This window comes from Copidosoma floridanum, unplaced genomic scaffold (assembly GCF_036245765.1).
Source record: "Copidosoma floridanum isolate Cflo_tuat_1 unplaced genomic scaffold, Cflo_Japanese_pri ptg000013l, whole genome shotgun sequence".
Classification (NCBI taxonomy): domain Eukaryota; kingdom Metazoa; phylum Arthropoda; class Insecta; order Hymenoptera; family Encyrtidae; genus Copidosoma; species Copidosoma floridanum.
Genome location: NW_028321890.1, coordinates 30,527,398 through 30,546,784, shown reverse-complemented (window position 1 = coordinate 30,546,784; position 19,387 = coordinate 30,527,398). Strand labels below are relative to the sequence as shown.

At 43.0% G+C, this 19,387-nt stretch overlaps 2 protein-coding genes across 2 annotated transcripts; one reads left to right on the top strand and one right to left on the bottom strand.

Moving 5' to 3' along the window:
• Window positions 1-78: 78 nt before the first annotated feature.
• LOC106640769 (uncharacterized) lies at window positions 79-3,300 on the top strand (the record flags this gene model as incomplete). Its single annotated transcript, XM_023389511.2, has 10 exons — window positions 79-130; window positions 223-831; window positions 981-1,320; window positions 1,410-1,701; window positions 1,765-2,079; window positions 2,149-2,283; window positions 2,355-2,464; window positions 2,550-2,682; window positions 3,001-3,137; window positions 3,201-3,300. Coding segments are annotated over 10 exons (2,223 nt in total), but the record flags the coding sequence as incomplete, so codon positions are not given.
• Window positions 3,301-3,787: 487 nt separating this feature from the next.
• LOC106640818 (protein FAM13B) lies at window positions 3,788-19,252 on the bottom strand. The gene is made up of 10 exons (XM_014354977.2): window positions 18,973-19,252; window positions 18,061-18,610; window positions 16,753-17,005; window positions 8,470-8,673; window positions 7,939-8,092; window positions 7,596-7,835; window positions 7,319-7,516; window positions 6,589-7,248; window positions 6,267-6,496; window positions 3,788-6,189 (listed from the first exon to the last, which is right to left on the bottom strand). Exons 2-10 carry the CDS (start codon window positions 18,575-18,577, stop codon window positions 5,976-5,978), a joined length of 2,670 nt encoding a protein of 889 aa, XP_014210463.2. The 5' UTR covers window positions 18,578-18,610; window positions 18,973-19,252; the 3' UTR covers window positions 3,788-5,975.
• Between the last annotated feature and the right edge of the window lie 135 nt (window positions 19,253-19,387).

Below are 19,387 nucleotides of genomic sequence, written 5' to 3'. Positions count from 1 at the left end.
CAAAAAAAAATATCCAAAATTTAAGCGATCAACCGACCCGACCCCGATCAGAACCTCGAAAACCGACAGCTGGAAATAAGATTCCGGGAATCGCAGACCTGCATCAGCGAACCGAAGCTTGAGATACAAGGTGAGAGCTCGATACGCTTATTTTCCAAGGTAACGTGATTATTGGTTGATTTATTTATTTACACACACACACACATGTGTGTGCTGTTGCAGAAATGGTCGAAAACATCAGGTTAGCCGAGACGAATTACAACTCGGTGCAGAGACTCTGCCAGGTGAAGGCCTCGAATTTTCTGGACGACGAGAACAGCAGCAGTACGGCTCCATCGAGGAAATCCAGCAGTTCTCTCGGCTGCAGCTCGGACTCAAAGTACGATCGCGAGATGCAGCCGACGAACAATTTCCGGAGGAACGAGCGAGAAGCCAACAATAACAACACCAACAGCGATTCAAACCTCGACGACGACGACGACGACGACGACGAGGACGATGACGATAACAAAGGGGTGCAAATTATGGTGACGCCGAGATCGCAGATTGTGAGGGAGCCGGTGGCTGTGGTGACGCCGCGGCTGGAAAAGAGCGCTGAGAGTGTCAAGAAGCGCCTGAAGAAGACCATCAAGCCAAAGAAGAAACCCGCACCGATAAAGAGACCGGCCGAAGACTTGGCCAGGCAGACTCGGATATACACTGCCAAGGCCAAACGGAAGAAACTGCACGGCCGGTTGAAGAACTCCAACTCCAAGAGCACCGTCATCACGAGGGACACGATTATGACAGACGCCAGAGGACTCAGGATGAGAAAGACCAAGCGGCAGAAAAGTAATTCACAGCTACATATCATGACTCGTATATATAGTATACAACGTGCAACTCACCATAAATACCTCTCTCGTGTACCCACGCAAACAATCGGCTTTAACGAACACCAAAAAGTATGCAGCATCTCAAGATTATTTTTGTACTTATAGGTATCGATGCCCTGTCGGTGGTGTACAATCACACGCAGCAGCAGCAGCAGCAGCAGCAGCAGCAGCAACAGCAGAGCCGCAAGCGAGGAGGAGGTCATCAGGTAAAAGCGCGCGAGCCTAACAAGAAGCGATCGGACCCGAAGGACTTCATCGAGATCTTCAACAACAGCAGAGCCCTGAAGAGCGGGAGCTTGTCGGCCGTGTCTAGCCGGCCCTCGAAGATCGAGGCCTCGCATCAGGTATCTTACCTCAGCGAAGAGATAGCCCAGACGATCGGCGATGCGCGTAACAACTGGAGGAATAAGAAATTGTTCGCCCCTGCCGAAGACAATGCGACTGTGTAGGGGACAAATGTGTTTTTCGTTGTGTTTTTTTTCTTTTTTTTTTTTTTTTCGCGCTCCCGATCGCCTAATCATGATAAACACGCAGAGACGTCGAGTTTCGAGGAAAGAACGTCGATAACCCAGGCAAAAGTAGCAACGATCGGTACCAAGTGAACGAGGAGGGCCCGCGACAGTCGCTGTCGCAAGTATACTCGGCAGTGGCGAATAACCACCTTGTAGCCCCTCATCAAACGCCGCACTACGAGACGCCCACTTATGTCTCGGACAAAAAGCGGGTACCCAAGCCACTGTACCAGCGCTTCAGCATCCGCAGTATCCCCTTCGTCGTGGGAACGTCCTTGTCCCCGAGCCACAACCTCGGATTAAACATTCAGCAGGTAAACTTGTGCTGATATTTGTCATTGGGAGAGCTGCGTTTAATCGGATGGTGGTTGAAAAAGGTGCTGGGCGTGATCAAAATGAAACAACCCGCGGTGCCGGGGATAAGTCCGGTGCTGATACGCAAAGTCAGCAAGGGCATGAGTCCGGTGTCGAGATTGTTCGAGGAGATAAACAGCGAGTTCGCGAGATCGTGCCGGGACTTTAACTTCCACGACAGCACGACCGGCTACTACGACCAGAGGACGAGCAACTTGGGCCTTGGTCGCGACATCAGCTCCTACTCGTGCGGACACCTGCAGTCCCCGATAGCCAATCAAATGGGCTTCAAGCAGAGCAACAACGTCACCTGTGAGCCGCTCTACGAGGAAGACGAGGTGCTGTTTTTGAGGAGTTTTGCCCTTCCTTGAGCATTTAATTATCATCCGATAACGTATGATCCTCAGGAGTTGCACTCGTCGAATTCAGAAACGTGCGTGGGGCACAATGGACACAAGGAGCAGATAGCGGCTTCGGATGCCGGAAAGTTGATGGATAACTTGCAGCAGCAGAGAAATCGCTCGTTGAGGCACCCGAGTAGGGTAAGCTGGGTATATTTTATACACACAGAGACGCAAAAAGATGTTGTAATTCTCGATCCTGGTGCGCGCAGGTGCAGAGCGTAGGCGATCACTCGTTTAGCCGCAACAACTACCCGAGAAACAACAAGGAAATGATGGAAGTGCTCAACAGGTTCCACGACCAGTTCCAAAAAATGATTACGTACGCCGCGATATATTCTACGTAGTACCGGAATACCGATATTCAACAAAGCGACAATAACATATACGTGTATATTTACGTACAGGCAGCAAGAAAAGCTGAAGGAGCAGTTAGAAAAGCGGAAAGACAAGTCAGTGCTGAAAGAGGTGTTCGAGCTGGAGGAGGCCCTTAGAGCTAAGGAGAAAGAAATAAAGGCAGTCGTTGATCTCTACAAAGAGGTACTTATATATTTATCAATGTATTACTCGTTGCGCAACGGCGAATTGGATGAAAAAAGGGGGAAAAAGCGCTAATGACATTTCCGCGAGACACGCACGTAACATCGTACGGATTAGCCGGTGTTACGTCGTCGCTCGTTTCTGTACAATACCGTAGTAGGAACGATCGGTATTTATTCCTATATGCTCGGCGATGCTTGTGCACTTTTATTTCCAACTTGTACGAGTTTGGCTTGGAATTTTTCGTTTCCAACCATCATATAAAATATATATATATAGTCACCGATTGTCCCATGAAATAACTTCCACCCCGACCAGGTTATATCGCTGAAGCAGCAGATGAAGCTGCTACACGAGCGCAACAGTTTCGTGTGCATCGCGAGACCGGAGGATTCACTTTTCCATCAGACCACGGGGACCATGAGGGCGCGAGCCCACACGGCCCTGCCCTTCGAGTCGTCGGCCGGAGCCCTTGCGGCGGCCAATCAGATCGGCTACTACGGGTCTTCGAGGACGAGGGGCTCAGGACTGTTCTGCGAGGCGACGCCCCATTCGCTCCAGCTCACTGGGTTGCTCAGGCAGATCCAGGCCTTTCACAGGCAGCTGTCCCTCGCGTGAATCAATAGTGTTAGCGAGTTGTATCTTGTGTCGTCGTCGTCTTGTTCTTAAATTTATGCGTCTTTTTTGTCGTTGTCCCCTTTTTTGCGGTGATAATAAAAACGAAAAGTCAAGTGGGAGGATTCTTTTTTATTTAAATAACGTACATGATACATATTATTATCATCGAGATCGACTCATCAATAATTATTTATAATATGTATAATACGTTATGTGTGTGTGTAATATATACGCATTGTTTTATATACACATTCACTTAATTCTGACGTGCTACGTATAATATAATGCAAGTATATATGTGTATGTATATCTTTTTCAAAGTCAAACAACTCTACCAGTTTATCGTCGCTATGCTATGATTTTTTTTCAGTTTAATTGATTTTCATTTTTTTTTTATACACATTGTTTGAAGTATGGCTGTGTTTAAAAATATGCGCACTTGATTACGCATACATTTTTTTATTGTTTATATATATATATGTATATATGTATACAGCATAATCTCAAGGTTCGCTGCTCACTGTTTTCTACTTTTTTTCTGTTTCTTTTTTTTTATTTTTATTTATAAGTATTTATAAGAAATCTGTTACGGATGGCTCTACAGCACCTAATAGATATATTGTTTTTTTGTATGATTATTTAAACACAGTATCGTTAGCCTGCAATACATGTTTATTGGAGATGAGCAAACGATTAATAAGCCGGTTATTGTTTATCTTATTTTCATGTATGCAAATATATTAGTTTTACACTGACCAAACATCAGATTCAAACGCTTGAAACCTTGGGTTACACCTAGATAATATTTCCTTGTAACATGAAACATGTTCTGCTGCTGTTGTTTTTGTTTTGTCATCTTGTGATAAAGTAATCATCATTTGCCAAACTCCAGAATTGGTTTCTATTGCAAAGTTCTACAAAAAAACAAAAAAAAAAAAAGAAGAAAGAAAGAAAGAAAGAACAAGTTTGTCTTTCTGTTTTTCTTTTTATCGATTGTCTCGGTTCGCTTTACATTAGGCGTAGCAGCTGCAAAATTACTTTCAATAAGTACTCTACAAAACACAAGCTTAAATCTACGTGTAATACCGATATTTAAAAAAAAAATTTTTTTCGCTCAATTATTGTTTTTTTTATTTTTTGTATACAAAATAATCATAACAGTACGATAGCTCATTTAGACGATCGATTTAAAACATTTTAATAATCAAAATATAAGAATTAATCTTTGCGAGGAATGCAATTCCTACATTTAAAGCTATACATTACTCCACGTCAATCACATTTTTTCCTTAAATCTGGTCATTCACAGACAAACATTCTTTCTCTCTCTTTTCTCTATCAAGTTCAATAATTCTTTTATATCACAGACTAAAAATGCTTTGGTCTACAAAAACCATTCCGTATAATTATTTTATTGATTTATTTTTTTTTCAATTCACGACACAAATCTCAGTTAAGCGTGGTTGTTTATTTTTTTTCTGGGTCGTTTGCATTGTCAAACACATTCGGTGCTCAAGCCATAGAAAACGTTTTATTTTTTTAAGCCACAGTTACAAAATTTTTTGTTTAAAAAATTTTAGGAGATGAGTTATTAAAAAAAAAAAAAAAAAAAAAAAAAAGGAAAGCTTATAAAACCATTTCTCCCGAACATACTCGATCAACATGCCTCGCATCTAGTATAATATATGTATACATAGCTAATGTACTCGGGTGTTGTAAATCAATTTTCTGTATTGCTTGTTCAACAATACTATATACAGTAATTGTCGGTTTTTAAGTACGTATATATATATAAAATCATGCGTTTCATAAAAACGTAAATGTATATAAATACACGTTAGCTATACGGTGTTGCTCATTGTCAAATTTTCAAAGTCTTAACAGTCAATAGTACGTTTAGACGCTTTTAACATGCGATATTTGTTTTGGCTTTGTGGACAATACAGGCAATACGCGCGAGTATTTAAAAAAAAATGACAATTTTTCAGTGTAATCGAATGATAACGCGGAAGTATATCGTACAATCGAAAGTATAAAATTTTTAATGATTGCTTTTGTAAAAAAAAGGAGTTTTTTGTTTTTTGTTGAAAAGAAAAAAAAAATTCCAAAAACGCATCCAAAAAAGTCTCATCAGAAAATGTGGCATCGCGAACAGTTTATTTACCATTAAGATATAACATTTTATAACTTTGTTATTACGTAATTCACTTGTAAAAGTATAATTTCTACGCTACTCTCTTGATTTAATTTTTTCTTTTCTTTTTGTTGAACAACGTGGGGGTTGATGGAGCAGCTCTCTATGTAAGTACCTCCAACTATAATTACAGGTCTTCTAAAAATTTTTTTAATTACTGTGCGCAACACGTTAACACCATAGAGTATTTGTAAGACTCAAGACTTTTAATAATTTATCGTTTAAATATCAACTCATCGTAATTTAAACAGCTACAGGTACTTTTATGTCATCAACAAGCTCGACAAGGAAACAAACAAAAAAATTACGAAATTAATACAAACAATAGTTTTACACCCCACGCTCAAAGTGGTTGTTGTCTGTAATCTGACAATCATAACGCAGTATACATGTATATGTATATATTGTGTATGCATATATGTATATGTACATGTAAAATCAAGGTACGTGTTCACTTATTAATAATAACTTAAACGCTCTGTCAGGCATTTTTCGCCAACAGGGCACTGATCAATCTAAGTTTGGCTTTCGTTTGTTTGTAAGAGTCGTAAATAGCGTGTACTTGTGGGCCGCGGTCTTCTCGTTGCATACGCCTACCTACGCGAACCTCGAACTGCATTTCCAATTCCTTCAAAGCTCTCCTCAAACGTTTCTTCTCCTCCTTGGTTACCCTTTGCTGTTGTAACAATTCGTCCCTGAAAATGCGACACGCGACATTCATCAGTCCCAAAACTGTTTGTAAACGTGATTAAAAATTCATCCAATGACTTACTTTGGAAGGGAATGAAGGCTTTCGACGACACCGCGACTGCCTTCGCTGCTGCTGTGCTGGCTGTCGCTGTCCGTCGGCACTTGATCCATGAAGTCGATGCAATCCAATATTCCTCTGTGAGACATGTCCGGTTCACTGGCTCGCCGATCGCAATCGATGGCCGAGGTAAAGTCCATGGCTTCGTGCTCCAAAATCGTCGCCAGCTCCGACATGCTGTCGTTATACCGATTCTGAAACCGAAAATCCAGTCGATTGAAGTATACAATACGTTGTGAAAGAAGAAAAAAAAAAAAAAAACTGGCATCAAGTATGATGTCCTTACAGCGCCTGCTCTGATGAGTAACCGCTTGAGAGTTCGGTACTTGTCGTACAGTGGTCGAACGATCGATCGGTCCTCTTTGGACACGGGCCTCCCGAAGGTGTTCTCGATGTGGAGGAGGGCCTTTTGCACGGCGGTCTTCTCGTCCAAGAGCTGTTCGTACGTGAGATCCTCCATGTTCTCCGACCTGTTGTACTTGATTCTTTTCTCCGACAGTTTGCGATCGACCTCCTTGACCATCTCGGCCATCGTCGTCGCCCGCAGCTTGTCCTCGCCGTTGTTGTTGTTGTTTGGACAGACGCCCTCGTCCCGACTCATTCTCGGGCTGCTCAGCAGTGTGCCGACAAAGCCCTCCTTCAGTATCTTGTGCTCCTTCCTAACTTTGCTCAACTCCGAGACAATCCGTTTGATGTCGCGGTTGCTCATTTTGTCGGAGTGGGTGGGCCGATAGCCAAAGTTGTCCTCGAATTCGCCCTCGTACTTTTTGATCTTTCTCTTGAGACTGTTGATGTGCTTCATCATGCTCTTGAGGCCGTACTCCTTGGCGCTGCCGATGTTCTCTTGGTCCTCGACTTCGTCTTCCTTGTTGTAGAACCTTCGAGGTATCAGTATGGAGTTTCGCGGGGAAACCATCGCCTCCAATCTCTCGTCCATTTCCTCGTCCTGAAAGACCACGAGGAAGACAATGATTCTCCATCCACGAGACAGAGGGAAAAATAAAGGGAATACACACGTTGCTCTGGCGTATCGGGAAGCTCCAGTTGGCGATGGTCGGATTGTTGGCGTCATCCAGCTCGAGCGAGGGAGGCCTGACCGGGGACGGCGACCGGCTGGGATCGCCGCTCAGCATCTCCAGGAAACTCTGGCCGCTCTTGTTAAAATCCGGCGCCAGGTTGAAAATTGACTCCGAATCGGTGATCTCGTTGCTTTCCTGCAATCGTCGAATCAAATTGCGCGTCAGCCCAAGTTTTTCAACCAGCCGATCGAGAGAAACAAAAAATAAAAGGTACCCTGCTGCTGTTTTGCTCGAAGTTGACGCCCAGATGTAATTTTTTCCTCCTCGCTTGGCGCCTGCCCCTGGGAGTGATGCTCCTGCTGAACCGCTCACTGTTCCTGAGCCTCTCGGCATCGCAGTCGTACTTTTCGGTCGCGAGCACGACGTCACCCGTCGAGTGCATCAGGGAAGCCCTAGACGAAGCCGGCGACACGTTGCTGGTCCTCTCGTGCAGAGGCTGACTACTGCCGAGACGCTGTTTTATGATTGAATGAAAAAAAGAAAAGAAAAGAGGACTCGTGGTTTACAAAGATTTTTCATGATACATCAATGAAATGTATAAATAGGTATAGGCTAACCGGTCCGTGTCCTCCCATGTCCTTTTGCAGCTTCGATAGAATGTGATGGTGTTTGGCACTGTTGAAGTCCTCGTGGCTGCTGACCCGGCGGATCGTGTCCGCTGATTTTTCGGAACAACTTTCCCCAGCCACAATCTTCTCCTCGCTGTTGCTCCTGCGTACATTATATGTTATACTTAGTAGACAAACGTGTATAATATTTATAAACGCGTTACGAAAGATTTTTTCCTTCCCCTCCCCAACAAAATCTTCGTTTCACAAGCCAGTTTACAATGATATACTTATAACCAACCGTTTGATTGTTGTTGGGCATAAAAAAAAAAAAGAATATGTTGTCCTTGGCGCAACTTTGGTGTATTGCTGTTGTTGCTCATAAATAACGCGCGTTAAAAGAAACGGCCTCCAGAGATAAACGAGCGTAAGGCCGACCGCGGTAATAAGCCGGAAAAATAAAAAAAGTAAAAAAAGTAGATACGGTACACGGCCGCGGGAAGACACACGCGCGCGTGTGCGACGATGGTGATTGTGTACCTGATGAGCTTTCTTTCCTGGCCGCAGGAATCACGTCGGTCCTTTCGTTTGGAGGGCTTGGAGAGGAGCAACGTAGCGCCCATCCCGGGGGTACCCACTGCCGACGGGACCAAGGACTGATGGTGATGATGTTTGTTGTTGGCAGAGTCTCCTTGGTCCTTGGTGGCTTTGTCTTGGCTACCGTTCAGCGTGGACTCTTTGACACTGAAACGAGACAACATCAGTTAAGAAATACCGATGATGGCCAAGCTCGGATTTTTCATGCATGTGGTTATATCGCCATATTTATACACTAGTTTAATGCAGTGATCGAGTGATTGTTTGTGGGGTATCGAGCACCCCAGCGAAACTCGTACGGGCTAATTTGGGAAAAAATTGTGATGCCAGTGCGCGTTTGAGAGAGATAGGTAGGTACACGTGTACGGAAATGTCCCACTTTTGAAACTCTGCTCGCGGGAAAAAAAAAAAAAAAACACGAGGAGCCAAGGACATCCTTTACCGAACGACTGTGACGAGCTGTTGTTATGATCTATACGACGAAAAACTATAACGATCTCGTTTAGCCGGTCGATGTACTCGATTGGCGTGGCATTTAATATAATAAAGATATGTCATGTTCGAACACCGAGTACGTACGTCACGGTCCATTGAATTTCATCGGTTCACGCTCGTTTGGATTAATTGTCGATCTATCCGGTGGAGTGGATTTTATTTATGCATTTTAATGAAAAGTCATGCCAGACGTACAAATAAAAAAAAACGCAAGATTGCACAGGCAGGAGGTCACAAAACCTGTTCTATTATGAAACTCTAGATCAAGCGTCAAACAATAATGCAGGTGTCGTATATCGTTGCATCAGCGGTGTGCTATCTTTACATAAATAACTGAATGACCCGGCAACTAACGTAATACTCAGCTGTGTACGGATGCATATAATTATACTTGTGTTCACGTGCAGTGCATGTATAATATATGTATAAATGTATCTTTGAGTGTCAATAAGTTCAACCGAAGCTTCATGTACACACGCGTAAAAGTCATCAGTTTTGATACTCGGGGGCTGGAAAAGGATACCGATTTAGCAACTGAAAATTTGTATGTTCCATCAACACTAAGCCAAGCTAGTGCCCAAAAGCTGTGTTACATGTAGGACCAAAGCGACAAGTGGATGAGCTATACGGGCGTTTTTACGAGTATAAGATCTCCAAAATTAATTTCCCTTTTTTTAGCCGCGCGCGATTTTGTTTTTTGGCTTATCCCGAGGATGAAATGTTTCGAGCGTAGTTCTGCAAAAGCCATACCAAAGTAACCAATTTATTTGTATTCGGTTTGAAAAAAAGAGACACCCGAGCATCAATGGGGTAGGTATAATTTTTGCGGAACCAGCACATGATACGTGAAAGCCCATGACTCACCGCATTCGAAGCAAAACGCACGGAGTGGGTATATACAGAAGAGAGGATGCAAGTGCGTTGTACTTGTGTGTAAGTATATGAATAAAAGTACAGCCGAGGAGGTGGCTTATTTATGTAAAACAATAGCGCTTCACGTGATCACAAAGACCGTAAGCTTTCGTTTCCAGAATCGGCCGATCGGCTCGCAGCACGCGATCCTCTCGTAGACCCGACGAAACATTTATGACTGTCTCTCCCCCGCTGAAATATTTTTCGTGCCGACAAACTCTCGCTGTGGCCACCACACTCGTTTCGAGATGTCCGTTGTCGAGTCCAGGGAGTGGTTTCCCTGCTCGCTCGGGTATTTGCAACAACTCCGGAGCAAAATGTGCTGCGGGCGCGTCGAGTGTGCGGGTGTATATATGGCGAATATATAAAAACACCGGAGGCGTCGACGCTCGCTGGCTGGTGTCTGGAAGGCGACTGTCGCGAGAACGCGTGTCAGCCGTGTACAAGCGGCCGGCTAGTTTTTTTGTACTCGTATACACACATGTATATTGGAGTGGAGTGGATCGAACGGAGTTGTTGGTCTATACCAGCAACGAAGAGAAAGAAGAAGAGTATAGGGAAAGAGACAGCTACCTTATACAACTATAGTACACCGGTGTGTGTGTGAGTGTGGAATCTATATTTTTCATCGTTTATTTATTTATTTATTTTAAAGGCAATTTACAAGTACGAGTTTCATCGATATACCTAGGTGATGGATACCCCGGCAACAACATGCAAAAGTACGATTATGCGGGTGTGTACGGCTATTAGGTATTTCGAGGGTCATGTGTATACGAGAGACTTTGGTATTTGGTGGGAGTAGTAGCGTGTGATAGAACGACGATGGAATTTTCCATGAATGACGATGCTAAACGTATACAGCCTCATGGTGCGTAGGGAGAACAACACGTGCTTAAGGTCACTCTCATCGGTACTCCCTGAGATCGTGGATTATTTTAATTTTTTTTTTTTTTTATTGTTTCATTGTTTGTGCCCAGTTTATAAAAAAAGAGAAACTGGTTCCATCATCCCTTTGCTTGTGATTTACTAAGTACGTAGACTTCTTTGTCCGTAAGCTCGAGGGGTAAAAGTTGTACGGGCGGAAATCGGTATGCCGATTTTTCTGTTTATTCCTGTTGTATATTATACCGCCAAGGATTCGCATTTTCACCCCGATTTCTAACGCTGAATTATTTTCAATGAATGTGTACAAAACAACTGTTTAATTTCTAAATAAAAAAAATTGCATGCCCAGTTGTTGAATTACCGATTTCACGATTATTGCTATATGTGTGTGTACGCGGATGAAATTTTTACACTTTGGATTGAAAGCAGTTGGGTATAAACAGTTTTAAAAAGTCAAGTGCTTGCTCAGACTTTGCGCAACGAAAAATGTCATCGAAGCTTGAGTGCGGGTATGGTCAAATCTTGTATTGTTATACCAATATTATTCGCCGACGGTGTTAAACATCAACGCCTAATATTCATTGTACTTGCATCAGCCGAAGTGTGTAGCAAACAGGTCATCATCATAATCATCATCATCGGACCACTTTTTCTTTTTTATCATCCTAGTATACGTGCGCGCGTGTGTGTGTGTGTAGTAGTAGAAGTAGTAGGTGTACGGATGGTTGGTGGGGCAATGGAAAAATTTCGAGCCGAGTTCGGTATTCCCAAGGAAAGAGAAAAAATAATTTGCGCTCTATACAGCGCAGGACTTGATATGGAGCGATGTTGTTGCATAATACGCGAGGCGCGTTGCGTTGTACTCGAACCAATAATTTAATAAAAATTGTTTATGATTTGCCTTCCGAGAAAAATCGATTCGACAAAATTACCTAGCGTTTATACATAATATATACTCGTTGTTTCGAACCAGACGACGGAAATTATCAATACCGTTGTGTTTACATCAAATGAATTTGTATATTTTTGAAGTGAATTTTATTTCGTTTTTCATTAGATGAGTATTTTTATAGGATTAGAAAGTGTACTATTTCGTTAAACAAAGTAGTGATGTTGTACATTTTGTGGGGTTGTCAGAAAAAAAAATTACGTTTCCTAATCAAACAAAATGCAACTATAGGTGAATTTTTTTTCTAATTCGTTCCAATATAACCATTTCTTACAAAATTTCACGTATAAGTACATGAATTATAATTAAAACAAAAGCGTAAAATTTTTCGTAAATTTACTCACTTGTTAAAACTTTATTTGTTGATTGTTTTTCTTTATAATTTCAAGACAAGCGTTTTGCTTTCCTTTTTTTTATTACATATACCTTTCGTACTCTGAAACAATTCTCTGCTTTTTTTCTCTCTACTTTCTCTGTACAGTCGGTTTGCGATTCGCGCTCGGAAAAGTAGGGTATACGGAAAAATAAAGAGAAATCCTACGAAAAGCAGGAAAAAAAAATAATTCTAGAAAATATATTTCACTTCCAGACAGCTGCCACAAATACGTCTCTCGAAAAACCCAACGGGATAAAAAATTGAATTTTCTCCTGCAGACTTTTTGAATGATTGTAAAATATACACAAAATGTGGAAACGAAGGTAAAACATAGAGTAAAATTAAAGTCCACAACTTTCATTCAAAGTAACAATCATTCAGGGATGATGCAAAAAAAAAAAAAAAGGTTTTTTACTTATTAACGCTAAAATTAAAAAAAAACTCAAGCATAGGTATACATCGCGTCTCGTCCGAGTCACACGACATACGTCCAAATGCTATTCCCAGCGCATGAACAGCCGGGAAAGTTTCTACACCGTAAATATATAATATACGAAACGGTGAATCCACAGGGACAAAATTAAACCTCGATATGAAAAATTTTGGCAGATCGACAAAAACGTTACACGTAATAATTTTCCAGCAAGTAATTATTTTGCAAGTCAACGAGATCCCGTCGAGGGATGTAACAATAATACATAATATGTATAACTGATGATGAACAGCAAAAGCCGAAGAAGCGCGCGTGCATTGTATATCTCCAGCTAACCGGCCACGTGCCACGCGTCCTCGTGAGGACATAAGGCAGACTCCCAAGGGCCATTTTATATACTTGTACGTATGTGTACATGTAAGACGCGAAGGAGAGAAAGGAGGAAAGAAAAAAAAATAGAAAACCTGTTTTTGAAGATGGAAGGAAGGCTGGAACTGGGGACGAGGAACGGGTTTTCTTTTTTTGTATATATACGTACGTATACATGTATACCCTCGGATACTTTGGAAAAAAGGTGCATTTCGTAAGTAATAAATATATTAGAATTAATTGTGTGTATGTATAGTGTCCACAAACGATCAATTCGAGAAGCAAATAAGTTGGTGTATTGCACATCAGCAGTGCAAGTTGTATACGTGTACAACAATTTTTATTCCGGTTTAAAAATATGTAATAAACTGCACGACGACCTCAGGTGCTGTTGTTACTAACTTTTGCGGTACACCCTTTTTTCTTTTCACTTTCCCTCCCGATTGATGGACGGTCGCGATCTAATAACGATTTTTGGAATGTTTATTCGTGTTTATTTTCGAGATTTTAAGGGCTCTATCCTTCGGATTTAATGTTGTTGTTGTTGTTGGCACATCAGACTTTGTTGTGGTGTAAGTTCTCTTTAATCGCAGTGAGAAAACAAACGATTCGAGGAACAAAAAGAAAAAAAAAAAAAAAAAAAAAAAAAAACAGAATACATAGTACATGATAAAACGGAGAGTTTTTCGAGGGAGATGATAACATGAGCGAGACAAACTTATTTTTTGCGCGTATATTATAGCTTTAATTTATTGGTAGCCCGAGAAAAGGTCGCGATAAATGGAAAGAGATTAAAAGTAACGCGCTCGTCGACAACCGGTTAAAGCTGTCCTTCCGATTGTGGCGTCACGGAAAATTTCCGTACAGTCGGACGGTCGCTTTAATCGTGAGAGCTTCGTTCGAATACGCGTGATTTATTATTGTTGTTGCTGTTGTTCGTGAAATCCAATTGTTTTATCACTAGAGGCCGTGTTTACGCGCAGGGATCGACAAATAAACCGCGTTTTATTCGACGAAACGTTGTTTTGTTATAACCGATCGTAATATGTATAAGTTGACTAAACTACAAAGAGGGTAAAAATGGATTTTCGATGTACCCTATACATACCGATCGGGGGGTGAGCCGAGCAACGTGTAATTAATCAATCATTTACCCAACGGTGGATCGAGAAAAAACATCAATCGGAGCTCGTCTATTTTTAGTAGAGTCAACAAAAAGAAAACCCATGTCGAGACAAGCGCCCTTTATGAATTAAAAACCATACGATTCGACCAGCGATAAAAGCGTCCGATGATGGAAAAAAAAACTAGAGTACGTGTATACTCGAGGGAAAAAAAAAAGCTTTCAACGAGAAAGAGCTATACTTTGTGAGTCAACGGCACCCATAAGGGAGGAAGAAAAAAACAAAAGGGCGCGTGCAAACATTCGCCCTTCCCCCCCCCTTTTTTTTCTTGCTACGAATATGTGTGATTCGACTCTTACACGTAAAGTGGATGTAACTAACCGATCAAAACAAGTTAACTCGATTGATTGAGCGCGGATTTCCAACTGTAGATGTATAGTTAACCACAGGGGGTTTTTCCCCTTGTATCGATAGTCGAGCGATTACTGTGTCCATGTGTTGACGTAAAACAAATTTAGCTTGGATGCACACGCCCTTCGTTCCGTTAATTGGGTACCGATCCACCACAACGTCATATATACTAAATTATGCGCGACTTCAAGCATATAAGATACATATGGGTGTGGAGACAAATGCGTATCACCCCGAAATACTCGAGAAAGGATTAACGCCAAAAAAAAAAGAAAAGAAAAGTTACACGCACGTACGTAGGTATGCTTATATACGAGGGTGTAAAAATAGACGCGTGGGCGGCTCGCGGGGAGCGACGCAAAAACACGCATTGACCTCCAGGGGACGCGGGCGCGTCGTTTGAATTATTTACGTGCCTTTTTATTTTATTTTCTTTTATTCACGTACAGTTGTATTTATAAAAGCGTGTACGATGAAAAAAACGCAGGCAAAGTCGAGGACCGAGAAAAAGAAAGAGAAATAAAGCGAGACATAATGGATAATATGACCGCGACGTCGCGGGTCACGCAAAGTCACGCGCCTCTGGTTGACAAACGTACGATTACACTCGGCCAGCAATTGACACACTGCATCCTTCTCCTGTAAATACACGGCATGATGATGTATACACGTACAACATGTATAAGCACCGATATCTAGACAATTACGATCGATTGAAGCACAAAAGCGCGTATACGTATATAAGGTATTGCTTGTAGTCTCGATTGAGAAAATAATCCGAGCCGATGGTTGTACGTGCACGAGAGGCCATCGAGTATACAGGGAAGATCCTTGAGCCCCGGGAGCAACAAGCGAATAACAATAAAAGTTGCAAGGGAGAGAGCTTGTAAATGTAAAATTTGTATATCGCGCGCCAACACCTCGTGCACTGTATACACCGGGTCAGTCAGTCATTGTCTTGTTCACCGTGATAATAATGTGTTACAGGTAAAGCGTGCCCTTTGAACTGGAAACCCGGTTCAAGGCACTCGTTTGCCATTGATAAAACGGAATAAAATCAATCGTAATCGGTCATTGATTTTTTCCTTCTCCTTGCACGACAGGGAGCTACAATTGGGGGTTGGTCTCGATCACCAAATTGACACGCGTACATGCTAGCACTTTCAGCTATTGAAAGTTGCAAATCCAAAGACACTGCACCTAAGGATTCATTACTTTATACATTACACCTTCAGGAGTATACATTCAGAGCAAATGATTTTCTTACGTATCATCATGGAAGGCAAGAGTTCAAAGTTACCCCGTATCCCCTGTACGAATCGCGATGAAAGTCGTACGCGTAACGCTCGCGTAACATAAAAATTACGAATTGTTGGTGTGCCTTGCAATGACACTTGGATTACGCCACGGCATCCGCGCGAAGACCCAAACTAAACAGATTTCCATTCGTCATCGGTGCATATAATCTGTTTAAACGCGAACTGCGGTGTTATACCGTATACTGACCCTGACGACTGTACGTTCATTGTTATAATCATCATATCATCTACTTACAGCCATTGCAACGCTACAACGAGATTTTTGGGGCTTCTCCGCGGACGTATATGTACATGTAAAAAAGAAACAATGTACACCTTATGCAAGTAGAAATGAGAACGCGGGGTCATTAAAAGGCTTACCGGTACATCACTGACCTGTACCTTTAAACGTATATTGCATCACGTACTCTACGATATACAGGTGCACGGATTATGCAGGCGATCGACTGTAGTGTGTATATACACTGACATCGGAAACAAAAAATCATACTTTGTTTTCGTGACGCTATTCGTATATATTAGTTGAATCGTTGAAGCTCGAGTTATTGCGAGAAATAACGAGGCAGAACAAAAATATTTCAGCAGCCATTACGTGTGGACAGAGTTTCAAGTTACGCCTTATAGTTATAAGTAGTGACTAAATGTATAGCTTGTGATGTGACCGCGTATCGCGCATCCCATTGCATGTACAGTGAACCGATTGTTCCGATCGTCTTGCAGACGCATTTATTGCAGGTATCGCGTTTGCTCGCGTGACTTGTCGCCTGTATTATATTGTGATACGAACCGTTGGCTCGATTTTTCTCATTCCAGCTCAGTCGGAGATCGAGTGACGATAAACATGCCCGTGTGCAAAATGTGTCGTTTATACTCTACGTGGATGAAAAAAAAGGGCACTGCAAGAGTATATACTATATATATACATAATATGCTATATGAAATCGGCTTACCTGTCCGCGTCCGGGAAGATGAGAGGAGCGTCGTGGAGAATGTCGCGCAGCAGCACAGTGGCCGGGGGCACGTGGGGCAGCAGGATGGGCGCGAATATACCGCAAACGCCGGCCCCACAGCCATGCCGTGCCTCGAACTTTCCCAAAAACACGATCAGGTAGCCAAGCAGTTTCAACTCCCAGATCGGCAACTCGTTCGCCAACAGGTCACGCGTCTTGTCGATCCAGCCCTCGTGATCGTTGCCGCGCTCGCCTGCACATTAACGTACAGGTAAATATACACCGTCGGTATAAATACACGCGATCGGTCATTGGATCCTTAGATGCATTGTTCCCTGCGGCTAAATTTACCGATACAAAAGTCGATTTTTGCAGCGTCGGGTTTGCGCGTAGTTTGTTTTTTTTTTTTTCCTCGACTTTCGAAACGCAGAGATCGATCGCGCGAGGCTTGATCGATGGCTCGCGGTACAGTAACAGCGCATCATCGAGTGAACGGTTCGCAGAGCCGGTGAATTGTTTTTTTTTTTTTTTTTTTTTCCCCTTTTCTTGTCATCGGGGAAAATTTTGCAAAGTGAAAGCGCGCGCGCGCGCACCTGCTCGTCCGTTTGGTGTGCACTGTTGGGGAGTTTGTTCACCCGAGCGGTAATTCTTTGTTTTGTCAGATGCATAGTTTCGCGGACACGTATAGCGTCGAGACACACGTGTGCGTACAATCAAACGCGGAAAAATCGTACGATCAACAAAATTTAATTAAAGATGCTTACCAATTTGTTATTGATCATCATCGTAATAAATTGGTTACAGGTACTTCGTAAACAAGACGAAAAGCGTTCAAGTTGAAATAGTGACATTAAAATAATAGTCACTAGTACTTTTCCCAATGTCAATCGTACGCGTGGTGTGTGTATAATTAGAACGGCGACGTAATCGATAAAACCATAAAAAATGTTCCAACGAGTCACATGGGTCGGTTGGCAGGCGCGATAACTTTACGCTCCTCCATGCAAATAAGTACCGCAAACAGTGGAAAAAAATGTCACATCACATACCACGACGTCCTATTCCTAATAAAGAACGTCTGCGTTTTTGTATACACAACTATAGGTAACCCCGAAGAACTTACCGACAATAGGGTGTGTCGAAAGTAGAAGAACATAAAGCTCGTCAACCTGATGGGCTACAAATTAAGCGGAGCAAATATTTGGACGGCCCGACACGGTTCGAGTCAATACGAGATTATATTGCCATATAATATAATACATAAAGTACAGGTATGTAGTAATGATGTATAATAAAATAGGTACTGACGAGCATGTAGCTGCAGCAGCTTGGACACGCAGGTGGGCCCGACGATGGGCCTGGGCAGCTCCTTGAGGTACTGCCTGAGCAGGAGGGCCGCGGTGACCGGACACGCAGCCGCCTCGAGGTCAGCGTCGCCCCGTCGGTCGAACGCGAGGCGCAACCGGTCGGCGAGCCTGGAACTGCCCGCGGGGAGCTTGAACAGGCTCGGGTTGTTAAAGCCGTGGGCCTCGAGGTAGCCGCAGAGCCGGTGAACGACTCGCGGCACGTCGCTCCCGCCTTGCCGCTCGACCAGCTCCAGCTCGATCCCGAAACTCGCCCGAGGCGACGAGTCGCTGTTACACCCGGACGCCGCATTGCTGCCGCGCCCGAGCAACACCCGCTTCACCCGAGCCAGCCGCGACTCGTCCTTTGGCTGCTGCTCTTGCTGAACCTCTTGCTCTATGATCGATTTCGTCGTCGTCGTCGTTGTTGTTGTTGTTGTTTGCTGCTGTTGGGCTAGTGATTCCTGCTGGGGGCCTCTCATCCCACTCCGCCTGCACCGCGACCCACTGCCGCACTGTGGGATCGTCATCATTTTTACTGGTTTTTTTTTTATTCAAACGTCGGTTGTATGTGTGTGAACGTGTGTTTTACCGATTTTCACTCGGCCGGTCGTTATTCGAGATCGGGTCAAACGAGCGCGCCATCGGGTATCGATTTATTAAAAATCAATAAAACATCGTAACGCGATACGGCCATGTACATATATGTATATATATATATATGCGTTGCGAGGGGAAAAAAAGTTGTTTTTTGTTCTTTCCCTCGTGTAGGGTATATCAATTGGTGTTACGCGCTGTGTGTGTTGAATGAAGTAATGCACGATAGTGATTGTATATTTTGTGGTTTATTTACGAGATGGAGATAAAAGGTACTCACGATACACTCTTTCGCGACTCTCCACAGGTTGAAGTGTGTCTGTGTCGAAGGTGAATAACGCCGGCACCGTATCGGCTCGCCAACCGATTTTGCCGATCGTCGTCCGACTTTGTTCCTTCCTCTTCGCACCTTTTCTCCCGACAACGCGCGCCTCGTCTCGTCTCACGAACCACTCCTCTTCACCCGAGTACGTAACAATATAATAATCGTATGTAATTTACAACAACGGAGGTGCTTAACGATCGTGGCGATCGGTGCACCCGATTTTTTTTTTTTTTTTTTTTTTTTTTTTTTTTTTTTTTTTTTTTTCTTGTTTGTTTGTGCTCGTTGTTTCTTCCTCTTCTTCCTTCGAAAGAAGCGTGCACCACCGAAATAAAAGGCGTGGAAAAATTCGTCCGCCGTTGTTGGAGAAGAC

Coding starts and splice junctions, on each gene's coding strand:
- LOC106640818 (XM_014354977.2), bottom strand. CDS start 18,577: ATGAGAGGCCCCCAGCAGGAATCACTAGCCCAACAGCAGCAAACAACA. Junction 8,093..8,469: donor CAGGAAAGAAAGCTCATCAG/GTACACAATCAC, acceptor TAATGTACGCAG/GAGCAACAGCGAGGAGAAGA. Junction 7,517..7,595: donor TCGAGCAAAACAGCAGCAGG/GTACCTTTTATT, acceptor CGACGATTGCAG/GAAAGCAACGAGATCACCGA.